The sequence below is a fragment of the Ciconia boyciana genome, chromosome 20, assembly GCF_034638445.1.
Source record: "Ciconia boyciana chromosome 20, ASM3463844v1, whole genome shotgun sequence".
Classification (NCBI taxonomy): Eukaryota; Metazoa; Chordata; class Aves; order Ciconiiformes; family Ciconiidae; genus Ciconia; species Ciconia boyciana.
The window spans coordinates 2,946,577-2,959,845 of NC_132953.1; the positions used below are offsets into that span (position 1 = coordinate 2,946,577).

General features: G+C 58.5%; 1 protein-coding gene across 2 annotated transcripts in view; it reads right to left on the reverse strand.

The window, feature by feature from the left end:
- The window catches only part of LOC140661809 (opioid-binding protein/cell adhesion molecule homolog), a 314,252-nt gene that overhangs the window by 4,654 nt on the left and 296,329 nt on the right, over window positions 1-13,269 (reverse strand). For both annotated transcript variants that reach the window (XM_072884536.1, XM_072884535.1), the window contains 4 exons: window positions 12,401-12,526; window positions 11,978-12,112; window positions 11,778-11,898; window positions 11,448-11,599 (listed from right to left, as the gene is read on the reverse strand). In XM_072884536.1, coding sequence (XP_072740637.1) covers window positions 11,448-11,599; window positions 11,778-11,898; window positions 11,978-12,112; window positions 12,401-12,526 — 534 coding nt within the window. The remainder of the gene's footprint in view (window positions 1-11,447; window positions 11,600-11,777; window positions 11,899-11,977; window positions 12,113-12,400; window positions 12,527-13,269) is intronic.

A 13,269-nucleotide genomic window follows, 5' to 3' on the forward strand; every position in this document is an offset into this window, starting at 1 on the left:
GCAGAGAGTGCGTGAGCAGGGCAGGATGGTTGGCAGGCAGGCAGATCGAAGGAGAGGGCAGGAGCACGTCCCTGCAGGAGAGGGGTAGCAGGTTTTTTTTCCAGATGGGTAGGTAGATGGCTGGCGTGGGGAGAGGTAGCCGGAGAGGTGGCTTGCCCAACAGACGGAGTGCCGGGCAGGGCTAGCATCCTGCAGATGGCGAGGTGGGAGGAGGGCTCAGTTGGCCGGGGTCCGTCCAGAGAGTTGGCTGGTGTGGCGGGTCACAGGGTAGGTCGTTGGGCAGGCAGAATGAGAGGCTGGGCCATGGCCGCAGGCAGGCAAGGAGCACACGTGTGAGGGCTGGAGGCTGTGCTGAGAGGTCGTAGGCCGGAGCGACAGCCAGGCAGGTACATGGGCCGAGTGAGGGACAGAGATGGAGGGAAGACCGTGGGCATGGTGCAGAGACGGGCGGGACAGGGGCCCGGCAAAGTCACGAGGTGGATCGGCGAGCAGGTTGGCGGAGGAGCGGAGCGAGAGGTGGCGAGGTGGGAGGGCATAGACCGAGCATGAGATGAGGTCTTTTGCCGTCTCCCTGCCTGTGTCTGTTTCTGTCCCCGGCTTTCCCTCTTAATCCCTGTTGCTCTGTCTCTTTCTCTCTTTGCATCCCAGTTGGCCCTGTTCCGCGTTGCCCCACCTCTGTGTCACCGTCTGTCCTTCTCCTTCCGTCCCTGTGCGTCTCCATCTCCTTCTGTCTCCCCTTCTCTTCCTCTGCCTGTGTTTTGCAGCATCTTCCTCTGTCCCTCCCCGCCTCCATCCCACCGTCCATCTCCGCTCCTCTCCCTCCCCGGGTCCCTCGCGCTCTCTGCCCTTACGTCTCTCTGTTTCTCTGTCACTGTCTCCCTCCCAGCATGTTTCTCTGCCTGTCTCCCCCTTTGCCCGATTCCCTCTGTCCCGCTCTCTCCCTGTGCCCGTCCATCCCCGTCTCTGTCCATGCAAGCCTTTCTCGCCCTGCCTCCCCTCGTGGGCATCGGTCTCCCTTGACGGCCCTCTGTCTCTCCCAGCGCCTGTATGTCCAGTTCGGTCTCCCGACGTCACCCTGTCCCAATGTTGGGGACCCTCGTCCCGGCGTCCCTCCGCCCACGCCTCGCTCTGTCTGCGTCTCCCTTTCTGTGATCCTTTGCCTCTGTGTCTGAATCAGTCTCTCCCCCTGCCTCCACGTCTCTTGGTCTCCCTCTTTGCCTCTCATCCCCTTTTTCGGTGTCCAGGTCCGTCCTCGTCTGTGGCCCCGTCTCTGCCTCCCTCTCTCTCGGTGCCTGCCTATCCATTTCTCTGTTGCTCCTCCCTCTTTCTTGCATCTCCCCCGTTCTTGCTCCCTCTCTGTGTGTGTGTGTGTCTCCCTGTCTCATAGCTTCTGTCTGCGTTTGTCCCTGGGTCTCTCTCTCGATGAGTCTCTCTCTCTCTGTGTGGGTCTTGCGGTCCCTCTCGTGCCTGCCCCCCTCTCTCCGTTCACGGCCCCCCTCGCTCTTTCCGTGTCTCTCCCTGCTCATGGTCGTCTCTCTCCCTCTCCTCCCCTCCCGGTTACCATTGTGGTCTGTCCCTCGTTGCCGGTCTCAGTCCCTCTTTGTCGCCCTCTGTCAGTGCGTGTCCCCTCTGCCTTTGTCTCTCCCCGCCTCTGTCGGCTGGTTTACGCGCTCTCTGGGCGCGCCTGGCCCGCACACGCTCCCCGCATCTCTCCCTCTTTGTCCCGGTCCCCCGTTGTCCCTCCCCTTGTCTCTCCCTGCGTGCCTCCCTCTCCCCTCTGTTTGCGTCCCTCTCTCCGCGTCTCGCTTCCTGTCTCCCGCTTTTTATCTCTCTCGGTCTCTCCCTCCGCCTCTCTCTGGCGTTTGTCCGAGCGCGTCTCCCCCGTGTCTCTGTCCCCGCTCTCTCTGGGTCCTCATCTCTGTCCCAGTGCTCTGCCGCGGGGCCCCTTTTCTCTGCGTCTGTTTCTCTCCCTCTTTTGGTCTGCCTTCCCGTCTGTCGGTTTGTCCGCCTGCACAACTACCTTTCTGTTGCTGCGTTCCCCCCTCGTTCGCCGGTCCCCCCCCCCCCGCCTTCTGGGTCTCTCTCCCTCTCTCAATTACTCCCCCTTTGGGTCTCCCTCTTGATGTTTGCGTGCATCTCCCTGGCTCGCTTCCTCTGTCTCCCTCCCTCCATTTCCCATTCTGTCCCTGTCCGTTGCCTGGGGTCTTTCGTCCTGTCTGTCTCACGGTGTGCCCGTCCTCCCTTCTCTAAGTATCCATCTGCCTTGCTGTTGGTCCTCCTTTTTCTCTGCCCGTCTCCAGCCCCCTCTCTCCCAGCTCCCCTTTCTGTCCGGTCACCTGCCCTCTGTCTCTCTCTTGCCTGGTTTTTCCCTCTCTCCTTGTGCCCCCTTTTCTCTGTATGCCTCCCTCCCTGACAGTCTCTGTCTCCCCCCTTTTCTGTGTCTGTCCCCTGTCTTTCTAACCACCCCAGTTCTGTGGTTTTTTGTCCTCCTCTGTGTCCTTCTTCTCCCATTTCAGTCTCTCCCCTTCTCTGTGTCCCATCCTTCTTTGCCCCCCTATAGCTCAGCCCCATGCTCTCCGTCTGACCTCTCTCTTTTCCCCCCCTTTCTGTGATGTCTCCCTCTCGGGTCATCTCTCTCTTGGCTTAAGCATCTCTCAGTCCCCATCTCTTTCCCCCTCTCCCTTTGTCTGAGACGGCTCCCTCTGCTTCTTGGATGCTGCCTCGTCCGTTTCTGTCCCTGTTTGTGTCTTTATCCCTCCTTGTCTTGGTCTCCCTCTTTGTCCTCTGCATCTCCCCTTCCTTTGTCACCCCCCCACTGTCTTCCTGTGGCCCCAGCCCCCTCTGTCTCTTTCTCTGTGTCTGTCTGTCCATCCTGGTGTCTCCCTCTCTTTGGTGTCACCTTTTCCCGTTGCAACCTCTGCCACACCGGCCGTTTCTCTCCCCCCTTCTGGCTCGTGCTCTCTCTTTCTCTGAGTATCTCCCTGTCTTTTTGAGCTGTCTCTAACTGTGCCCCGGTGTCTCTTTGGCTCTGCGTGTTCCCCATCCATGTCATCTCCTTCTTTTGGTCTCTCTCTCGCATCCCATCTCCGTTTCTCTCTGGCCGCGTTGCGTTGTCCATCCTCCTGCCGTCCATGCCCTCTGTGCAAGGCCTTTCCCCTGCCCGTCTCTATTGGTGTCCTGCGTCTGTGTCCACACCCCTCCCCGCGTGTGCGTCTCCTTCCTTTCGTTTCCTTTTATTGCCTTTGTTCTGTGTCCCTCCCTCTTCCTGTCTGCATCTGGATCCTGGTCTCTCCCTGTTCCTCTGTCTCTGGGCGCAGCCCTGTGTCCATCTCCTTGTCCCTGCGTCTCCCTCCCTTTTTTGGTCTCCATTTGTCTCTCCTGCCTGTGTGTGTGTGTCTCCCTTTGTCTTGCTCCCCCCCTCCCCTTTGCTGTCTCTCTCCAGGTCTCCTTCTCCTCCATCAGTTGCCATCTCCCTCTGAGGCTCTCTCCCCCCTCTCTGCAGAACTCTTCCCATCTGGCCGCCCCACCGTCTGCCTGTCGGTCTCCCCACGTCTCCCCCTTTTGGCGTCTGTGGTTTTTGTGTCTCTGCCCCTGGGTCTCTCTGTCTGCATGTCTTTCTTCCTGCGTCTCCCTCTCCGTGTCTCTTTCTGAGTCTGTCTCCCCCCTCCGTCTGTGTCTTTCTGTCTATGCGTACCTCGTCACCTGCCTGGGCATCCGTCTCTCCCTACCCTCCTGTCCTCAGTTTTCTCTGCCCGTCGCCCTCTCTCTCTGTGCCCCTCCCCGCATCTCCATCTCCCTCCCCTGCCTCCCTCCATGTCTCCCTTTCTCTCTGGGTGCCCTCGCACCAGGTCTCTCGGTCCTCCTTCTCCCTATGCCTCCCCCCTTCCTGTTTCTTCCCTGTTTTTCTCTCTCTGCACCTCTCTTCTTGTTTTCCTGTCTGTCCCTCTCTCTTGTTCTCCCCACCCCGTTCTGTCTCTGCGTGTCTCTGCTTCGTTGTCTGTCTCTGTCTCTCTGTCTTTCTGTCCTCACAGCTTCTTGCCGTCTGCTTTTTTCTCTCTCCTGGTATCCCCGCCTGTCTTGTGCTGCATCCTCCTTATTATTTAACTGACTTTCCCTCCGCTGGTGCATCTCCCCCTAACTCTCCATCTCCCCGCGCCTCCGTCCTTGTCGATGTCCCCGTGTTGTGCTGTCCATGCCCCTGTGTCCACATCTCTGTCTGTCTCCCTTTGTCCAGCGGTCTCCCCTCTTTCTGTCGCTCGTCCTGTTTCTCCCTCTCTCTCTGCGTGTGTCTCCCCTTGCACGGCCTCCCTCCTCCTTGCCAGGTGTCCTTCTTTATGTCTGTCTGCCATCTCTCACTTTCTGGCGCCCTCTCCCTCTCTCTCTCCTCAGGCCGGTCTGTCCTCCTTTTTCTCTGTGTGTCTCTGGCAATGACCCTCGCTTGTGTCCATGCCTGGCCGTCTCTCCATGCCCCCCTGCCTCCCAGTCCTCCCCTCTGGTGCTCCCCCTTGTCACATCCACCGCTGCATCTCTGTCTGGCAGTCGTCTCGGTCTTCCTGCATCTTCCCGGCTCTCCGTCTTCTGTGCCATACATCTCCTCCTCTCTCGCTCTGTCTCTCCGATGTGTCCTTTGGAGCGTGCGCCCCTTTTGGTTTGTCTCACTCTCTCTGCCTATCAATGCTGTTTTTACAGCCCCCTCTCTCCCTCCTCCTCTCTGTGTCTGCCCAGGTCCCTCCTACATGCCTCTGCATGTAGGCACCCCTCTCTGCACCAGCCCCATCCATGTCTCCCCTCCGGCCATCTCTGCCCTCCCTCCCTCCGCGTCTCCCCGTCCCCCACTCTCTTCCTAGCTGTGCTTGTGGGTCTCCCTCTTTCCCTTCCGTCTGTTGCGTGTGTCCCTCTCCTTCTCTCCCCCCGTGTCACTACCTCTGTCACTCCTGCCATGTAGCTGTAGAGTCACCCCTCCTGTGTCTCCATCTCTTGTGCGGCTCGTTCTCTAGCTCCCTCTCTGCCTCATGGTCTCCCCTTTCCTCTCTCTAGGCGTGCCTGCCTTGTTCTATGTGACTCCCTGTGTCTCCTTTTCTGTCTCTCTGCCTCCTGCCATGTCCCCCTCCGTATTTTTCCTTTTTTTCAGCTGCATCAGTCTTTGTAGCTCTCCGTCTGTCCCTCTGTGAGCATCTGTCAGGTTTGTCCGCGTGTCCATCTCTCCTCGCACGTGTCCCAGGTCTCCATCCCATCTCTTGGAGTCCATCCCTTGTGCCGTCCACCCCCTTTTCTCTGCAGCTCTGGTGACACCCCCCCCCCCTTTAGGATTCACTCAGTCTCCTCACCTTTGGACACACGTCCCATCTGCCCCCCATCTCTGCCATCCTTTCTACCTGCGTCTTTCTGCCTCTTCCCCCTGCTCTGGCGCAGTCTCTCTCTCCTTTCCTTCTCTGGGGCTCCCTCTCGATGCCCACGCATCTGTCTTTTTCTATGTCCATCTCCCTCCAACAGACCCTGCCGCAGGGAACGACCGCGCAGCTAAACGCCTGCAGACGCGCACTCCTGACGTGCCTGCAAACCTCACCCCATTGAGATAGAGACAACCACTGAAGAACGGCACAGCCACACTGAGAGAAACAGCTAGGGCCAACCCGCAGCGATCACCAACAGTGGCACCCAGATGTCTGGCCTGCACGGAGACAGCCTCCCGAGGTAAAAACCTCCGGATATGGATGGGGCGCGATGTATTCGCACGACAGGAACAGGCTGAGATGCAGAGAGAGGGGGAGACAGACAGACGACACACACACACAATCCAAGGCAACCGATGGGCACGTGAGCGAGGGTGCTCCGCGCCACTGTGGACCCAAAGGGCATGCACGCATGCCTACAGAGACCAACACAGAGAGCAAGAGCGAGCCTCATCACCACGCAGAAGACGTGCACAGACACATTGCTAGACAGAGTGTGCCGTGAGATGTGGACGGAGAGGTGCTGAGACCGGACGTGCTATGGGAGGGGTTGGGACCTGCAACCACTGACCCATGGCAATACACTGACAGACAAACAGAAACAGGGATGACCGGACACCCTGCGGCGTGGCTGAAGACGTGGAGCCCTACACGGACTCCATCCCAAGACAGCATCTGCAACCAGGTCCCAGAGACAGAGGGAGGGAGGAAAGACACAACTACTGCAGGAGACACAGAGCGACTGAAGGGCAAGGAGGCACCCTGAGACACAGGCAACAACAGTGCAAGCCACAGAAGCTGATGGGGAGACACACCGAGACTCTACACCATAGTCGTGCTCGCCCACCGGTCTGGCCGCAGACACCCATGCTCTGACACAAGGAGTCCCTTACCCCTACCCCGGCTGGCCGCCCTACGGTGCTCCGTACGCTGCCGCAGCTCCCATCACACATCATGCCAAAGCCGCGGCAGGCATGTGGCCACAGGTACTGACCCTTCAACAGCACGCTCTCAGCGATGCCCGTGCACACAGACTCACCCCACTTTGGGCGCTACCGAGGACAGCAGCACCCCTGTGCCCACCCAGGACGTGCCCACATGAGCAAGCACAGGCACGAGGGCTCTGCAAACCCATGCGGCCGCTCTTCTCCAGGAAGCGGACGTGTCCCACAGCAAAACAGCGGCAGGACCTCCCTCCCCACGGGCCGCACGGGAACCTGCCCTTCCCTGCATGGATCAAAGAAGGGGGCTCCCGCACGCACACAGCCCCGATGCCGAGCAAAAACAGACAGCCCCCCTCAATGTAGATCAAGCCCTGCATGCTGACACACTGTTTACTGAAATAAAGTTGTTTTCCTGATGTACCTTAGTCAGTTATCTTCCTCCAGCGCAGCTCCTACCACACTACCCTTCCGACACGCACAACACAGGGCCGCTCTCTCTGTCCCGCCACGGGGCAACACAAGCAGCAGCAGAGGGGATGAGCGAACCTTGGATTCGACCGCCCAACTACAAGGCCATAGCACACACCAGACTGAGACAAAAGAAAATCCATGTCAGACCACCACGAAACCCAACTAGGAGGGACTAGCCCGGTGCCGACAACCATACAATGGGTTAGAATACAATAGACCAGCTCATATCAGATTTCACATCAGAATACAAGACAGGGGAACAGAACCCAGCAGCCTAGACCCAAACAGAAGAGACCGGGATAGAACTGATTAGAATAGAACAGACCTGACCGCACCAGCCTCTAACAGACTACAACAGACCGGAATGGGGCAGGCTGGTACGGAATAGAATACTCCAGGACATAACAAATTAAAATACACCACAGTAGAACAGGACAGACCATGACAAAATAGACCGTGACAGCTCAGAATAGAATAGAAGAGAGCTGCATGATAGAACGCAACAGATTAGACACAAGGAGAGCAGACCAGACCCAAACACAAGAGAGCACAACAGTACACGTGAGACCAGAACAAAACACAGGATTGTTACAACGTAGAACAGACCTGAGCCCGTTAGACCCACACGGAGCGGAGCAGGACAGACCCAAACAGATGACTGGCACAAACTAGACCAAACCCCAGCTGAGCAGAACACTTCACAACAAAACAGAACAGACCTGAGCAGACCAAAAAACACTGGAATGCATTCAACCCCAACAGAACAGGACTGGAACAGACCAGCCCTGATGGCTACAAACTACAGATGACGAGAGCAGAACCAAACACATGAGAGCAGAACAAAGCACATTAGCACAGAATACACTAGATCAGGAAAGCACAAACTTGGGGGGGGGGGAACAGCAGGACCAGGGCACACCAGAATACATTAATTTCTGCAGAAGGGACTTACACCTGACTGAGCCCTTCAGGCCTGACCTAACCACCAAAGCATGTCCCTAAGGGCTTCACCTCAATGTCCCCTGAGTGCCGACGGGCACAGGACATCGGCCGCCCCTCCGGGAAGCCCACAGTTCCTACCATCTCATCGCAACCTCCCCTGATATGGCTTGGCCCTGCTCCCGCACTTCCCAGTGCTATGTGCCGGCACGGACTGATCAACGCCTCCCTCTCCGCTTCCCCACCTCAGGAAGCCGGACAGAGCCGTGAGGATGCCATCCACCTCCCTTTTTACACGCTAGGCAAACCTGGTGCCTGCCCTCTTGCCGGCTTCGGTGCCCTCCTCTGGACACCTTCCTGAACATCCTTCTGAGGACGAGAGGCCCAGAACAGTACAGAATCGCACAGGTTGGAAAAGATCTTTAAGATCATCAAGTCCAACCATAAACCAAGCCCACCGCTACACCATGTCCCTAAGCACCTCACCCAAATGTCTTTTAAATACCTCCAGGGATGGCAACTCCACCACTTCCCTGGGCAGCCTGTTCCAATGCTTGACAACCCTTTCGGTGAAGTAAAATTTCCTAATATCCAGCCTAAACCTCCCCTGGCGCAACTTGAGGCCGTTTCCTCTCATCCTATTGCTTGTTACATGGGAGAAGGGACCGACCCCCACCTCTCTACAGCCTCCTTTCAGGTAGTTGTAGAGAGCGATGAGGTCTCCCCTCAGCCTCCTTTTCTCCAGGCTAAACAACCCCAGGTCCCTCAGCCGCTCCTCATTAGAATTCTGCTCTAGATCCTTCCCCAGCTTTGTTGCCCTTCTCTGGACACGCACATGAGGCGAGGCCGACAACGCCAGCGACTGGCACCCTTTCCACGGGGCCGCTCTGCAGCCCCTCCTCTCTACGCTCACCTCTGGCATGACCGTATCCCGGGTGTGGACCCCTGCTCAACTCCTGTTCCATGTCACACTTCTCGTGACTGCCCGCACCTCCCTAGATTCCTCGCTGAGGCCTCCTGTCCCTCAAGACAGGCAACAGCACCATCCAGTTGAGTATCATCATCACTCTTGGCAAGGACACATTCCCTTCCGCTCCCACTGATAAACACTTTGAACAGACCCAGCCCGAGAACGGAGCCCCAAGCAACACCGTCAGCAGCCCCACCATTTGGCCGGCCCTTGGCCTGGCACGCACGCCTCGCAGTTGGATGGTTTTTCTGGAAGGATGCCGTGAGGGATGGCTTCAAAAGCCTGCCTATGTTCCAGAAACGCTACCTCCCCTTCATCTGCTCAGCGAGTACCCTTATCATACAAGGACCGCAACTTACTTGCATAGGATGGTCCCTTCCCAAACCCCCGCTGACTGCGCCTGATGATCGCGTGGTCCTTCAAAGGCCTTCACCCCACACCCTCTATGATCTTCGCCATCATTACTCCAGGCACTGACATTACACTGCCACGTCTTTACTTTCCCTGGACTTCCCTCGTGCCCTTCTTGTATACTGCCATGCAGTTGCCCAGCTCCCAGTTGGCAGAGACCCCCGCCCCCAGACTCCCGAGACCTTCTGTGGACGATCAAGAGGGACCTGGCATAACGTCTGCCGGCTCCTTCCATACTCTGGTCTGAATGCCGTCTGGGCCCATGGTGTGACAGGCATTCCACCTGCACGACCGGTCCCTTATGATCTCGGGGTCCGCGACAGGAAAGTTGTCCCTCCCACCATTGCAGCCCCCCAACGTGGAGGGCTGGGCGGCCCCTGGTCTGTTTGTTACTAGTATGATTACTACAGATGCAGAAGACAAACTGTGCCCTGCCTCCCCTTTTCGTTTGCTGGGTGGCCATCTTCAATGTGTACCGATCCCCTGTGTTCCTTCACCCGCCTCTTGCTACTCCCATATTTCAACAAGCCTTTCTTGCTGTCTGTCTCAGTGCTGGACGGTTTCCCCTCTCATCCAGCTACGGCCTTCGGCCATTTCTCCTCTGCCTAAACGCACCACAGCTCCGTATGTGAATCCCGCCCTCTCTCCCAGAGGTGCTACCATTTCTTTTTCCACCTCAACGCAGAGACAAGTTCCCCACTCAGCCGAGCTGCCCTTACTTTTCACCCAACAGGATGGCCCGCTCTTGTGCCGTCAAAGCCCAGTTCTTAAAACCAGACCTGTGCTCGTGGAACCCCAAGCCCTCAAAAGCGCGTTCCCGGGGGGGCCGCTGCTCGCCACCTCCCGAAGCAGCTGATGCTTTGCTCTCTCAACATCCATGGCAGCCGCTCCACTTACATTTATTCTCATTGCACCCCTAAGCTTTACAACCCTCCCATTTCATGATCGCTGAGACAGCTGCCTACCCGCACATCTCCCACGAGTCCTTCGCACGCCTTTGACTTCCCTGGTAAACCTTGACACTCATGCAACCCTGCTTCCCAGGAAAGGGCTCAACATGGGCTTGCCCCAGGTGTGCTTGGCTGGCGGGCACAGCGCTTCCTTCATCCATTCTGCTGTCTTTCTCCTCTCTACCCACAACTGCTCACGCTCTAACACTCCCAATTCTCTTCCCCATCCCACTGACGAGGACACAGGAGGGAGGGAAGGAGTGCGAGACCGAGCAGCAGCATGGTTATCTCAACAGGTACAATGACCCACAATCCCTAGAAGCCACCTCCCCGCTTGCCAAGCCCCTGTGATGCATCATGCCAAAGCGAGGCGCACCGGGCTCACTGATGCCCCGCAACTAGCCGGGCACCTCACGCCACCACAAATCACCAAGCACTCTCCAGGGCATGACTTGGCCCACGAGACTGCACCTCCAGGAAGACCAAGGGGCTGGGTCTGCTGCTTCCCTATTGCCACCACACGCTACGGTCCCAGACAGCCAGGGGACAGGGGTAGACCCTGTCTCATCCGAGACGTGGGTCCCCACCACTGCATGATGCTTGGCCCCCACTGTCTGCCCTGATGCTCTGCTCGCCCTCCACACCTCCTCAAGCCCGCCGCCCGACACTATCCCTCGCGCTGGAGCCCTGCCAGGGGAAGGCTGGCTTGCGCCGGCCGCCCTTAGCCCATGACGGCCCCCTTGACTTGCAAGAATGCCACAGCTACCTCAATGACAGCTGTCCAGTCCTCAGACCCCTTCCTGCCCGGATCGCCCAGGCGCCTGACGCCTATGCCACCCAGCATGCCACTGCTGGTACACCACGTCAACTGCTGGTAGTCCTGCCAGTACAGCACCCGGGAAAAACCCTCACATCGTGCACTTGAAGCACGTGCTCACCTGGCCCGGGGTCCCTCCTCAGCCCTGTGCTCCAGCGACGCCCACGGCTCGGCCAGGAGCGTCTTCTCCGCCCACGGACCCAACTCCACAAAGACGAACGGCCGCCCACAAGCCAACTCTGCTGCGTGCCCCTAAACACCCGCAAGCGCCGTGCCCGCCACCGACTGCCACCCAACTGTGTGCGCCCTCTTGGGCTGATGGGGATCTCATCATCTGACGCATCCTCGATGGGCCGACAACATTAAATGTGGCTCTGCTCCGCCACTCCGTCGATGTGTCACAGACCAGCCACCCACCTGGCCACCTCGTCCTCCTCCCCTTCATCCTTCTCCTTGCTGTACCTTGCTGCAAAAAAAAAACAGGGCACCTACCATACAGGATGATGCTGGCGTTGGTGTTGCCCAGCTTGTTCGTGGCCACGCATGTGTAGTTGCCGTAGTCCTTCTCCGAGACATTGAAGAAGGTCAGCGTTGACAGGCGGCCCTTGCTCTCAATCCGCACACCCTCCAGCCCATTCGCTAACCTGCGGGGAAACGCGGACGACAGCGCTCAGAGTACCGTGCTGGCACTCCGCGACATGTCTTGCCCCTTCCCTTCCCAGCAGCCAACACCACTATACACCCGCATGTTCCCCCGCCGGACTCCCTGCACTGTGCCCCCAGCCCCGCCGCTCCCCGGGCTACCCCTCCGCAGCCCCTCACCTGGTGTCCTCCTTGAACCACTGAAACTCCGCCACAGGGACAGCCGAGGCCTCGCACTGCAGGATGCCCTTCTGGCCCACCGAGGCGCCCGTGTTCTTGGCGTTGGAGATGTACGGCGGATCTGCGGAGACGCCGTGCAGCGTCACGCCAGGCTCCGCGCGCACCCGCCCCGCCATGATTCCCCCATCCCTTGCGCTCACAGTTGACGGTGACTTTGACTTTCCGCACGTCCGGGACAGCCACATCGTTGACGGCGCTGCACTCGTACTCCCCAGACTGCTCCCGTGTGATGCCCGTGATCTCCAGGTACTCGTCCTCGCTCACAAAGCCCTGCCCTGGGAGACGTCCCAAATGCGTGGCACCATCACCCTTCACCCAGGAAACTTGGAACATCACTTAACAAGCATCACCCTCGTACCAGGACACACCAAAGGGCCAGCACCTCCACCCTCCACAACAGACACCAGCAAACCACGGACTGCCTTCGTGCCACCTCTACGGGGACGTCTGTCCATCCCATATGGACATCCGTCCATCCCATCCATCCGTCCATCCATCTCGCTGGGCGAGACCCCTCCTCGGACCTGGGCGGCTCGTCCACCAAGCCCCAAGCGTGGTCTCACCTTTCCCGGAGAGGTGCCGCCACGTGACGGTGGGCTCCGGTCTCCCGAAGGCCAGGCACATGAGGGTCACGCTGCTGCCCTCGTTCACGGTGATGTCCGATGAGATGTTGACGATCTGGGGGGGAACTGCAAGACACAAAGAAGAGCAGAGGCAGGCCCCATCAGCACACTGCCCACATGCCACCGGGAAGCCCCGGCCGCCAGGCCTGCCCCCGTGCCAGACATCAGCATCCGCCCCGTCACCCTGTTTGGTCACCGACCCCACGTCTCCAAACCGGCATCTCGGACCAGAGCCGCTGCCCCCGCCCAGCCGCATCCGAGACCCTGATAACCAGCTCTCGTTACGGCCCACGACAAGGCTCATATTTTAGCATATTTATTAAAGCTGTTTAAATTACTGAGCGTCTGCTCCATTCAATACCAGCCACAGTGATTTATATTACTCTATCCCCAGATACTCCATCTAATAAATAACTTTGCAATCTCCGCACCCATAAATATCCCCAGCCCTGGCAAAAAGCAATTAAAGCCCGCTCCCCGATGCTGCTTCCCAGTGCTCCAGGCCATGGGGCCAGCAGATGCAGCCCCCAAAATGGTCTGTGCCCCAGGGAGCGAACGAGCCCATACAAAACAACCTGCCCAAAACAAAACACTCCAAAAAGGATGCCCCGTGCCCCCTCCCCGAGCACACAACATGCTGAGAGCCCCAGTTCACATGGTGTCGCATACCCAACCCTCACGCCGAGGGCTTTCCCACAGTGCTGGGATGATCACCTGAAAATCGCTGCGGCTGACACCGGCACTGCCTGGAAGGGGATGCGAGGGCTGCTCGGCTCTCCTCTGGGGCTCCTCCTTGGGTCATTGACCAA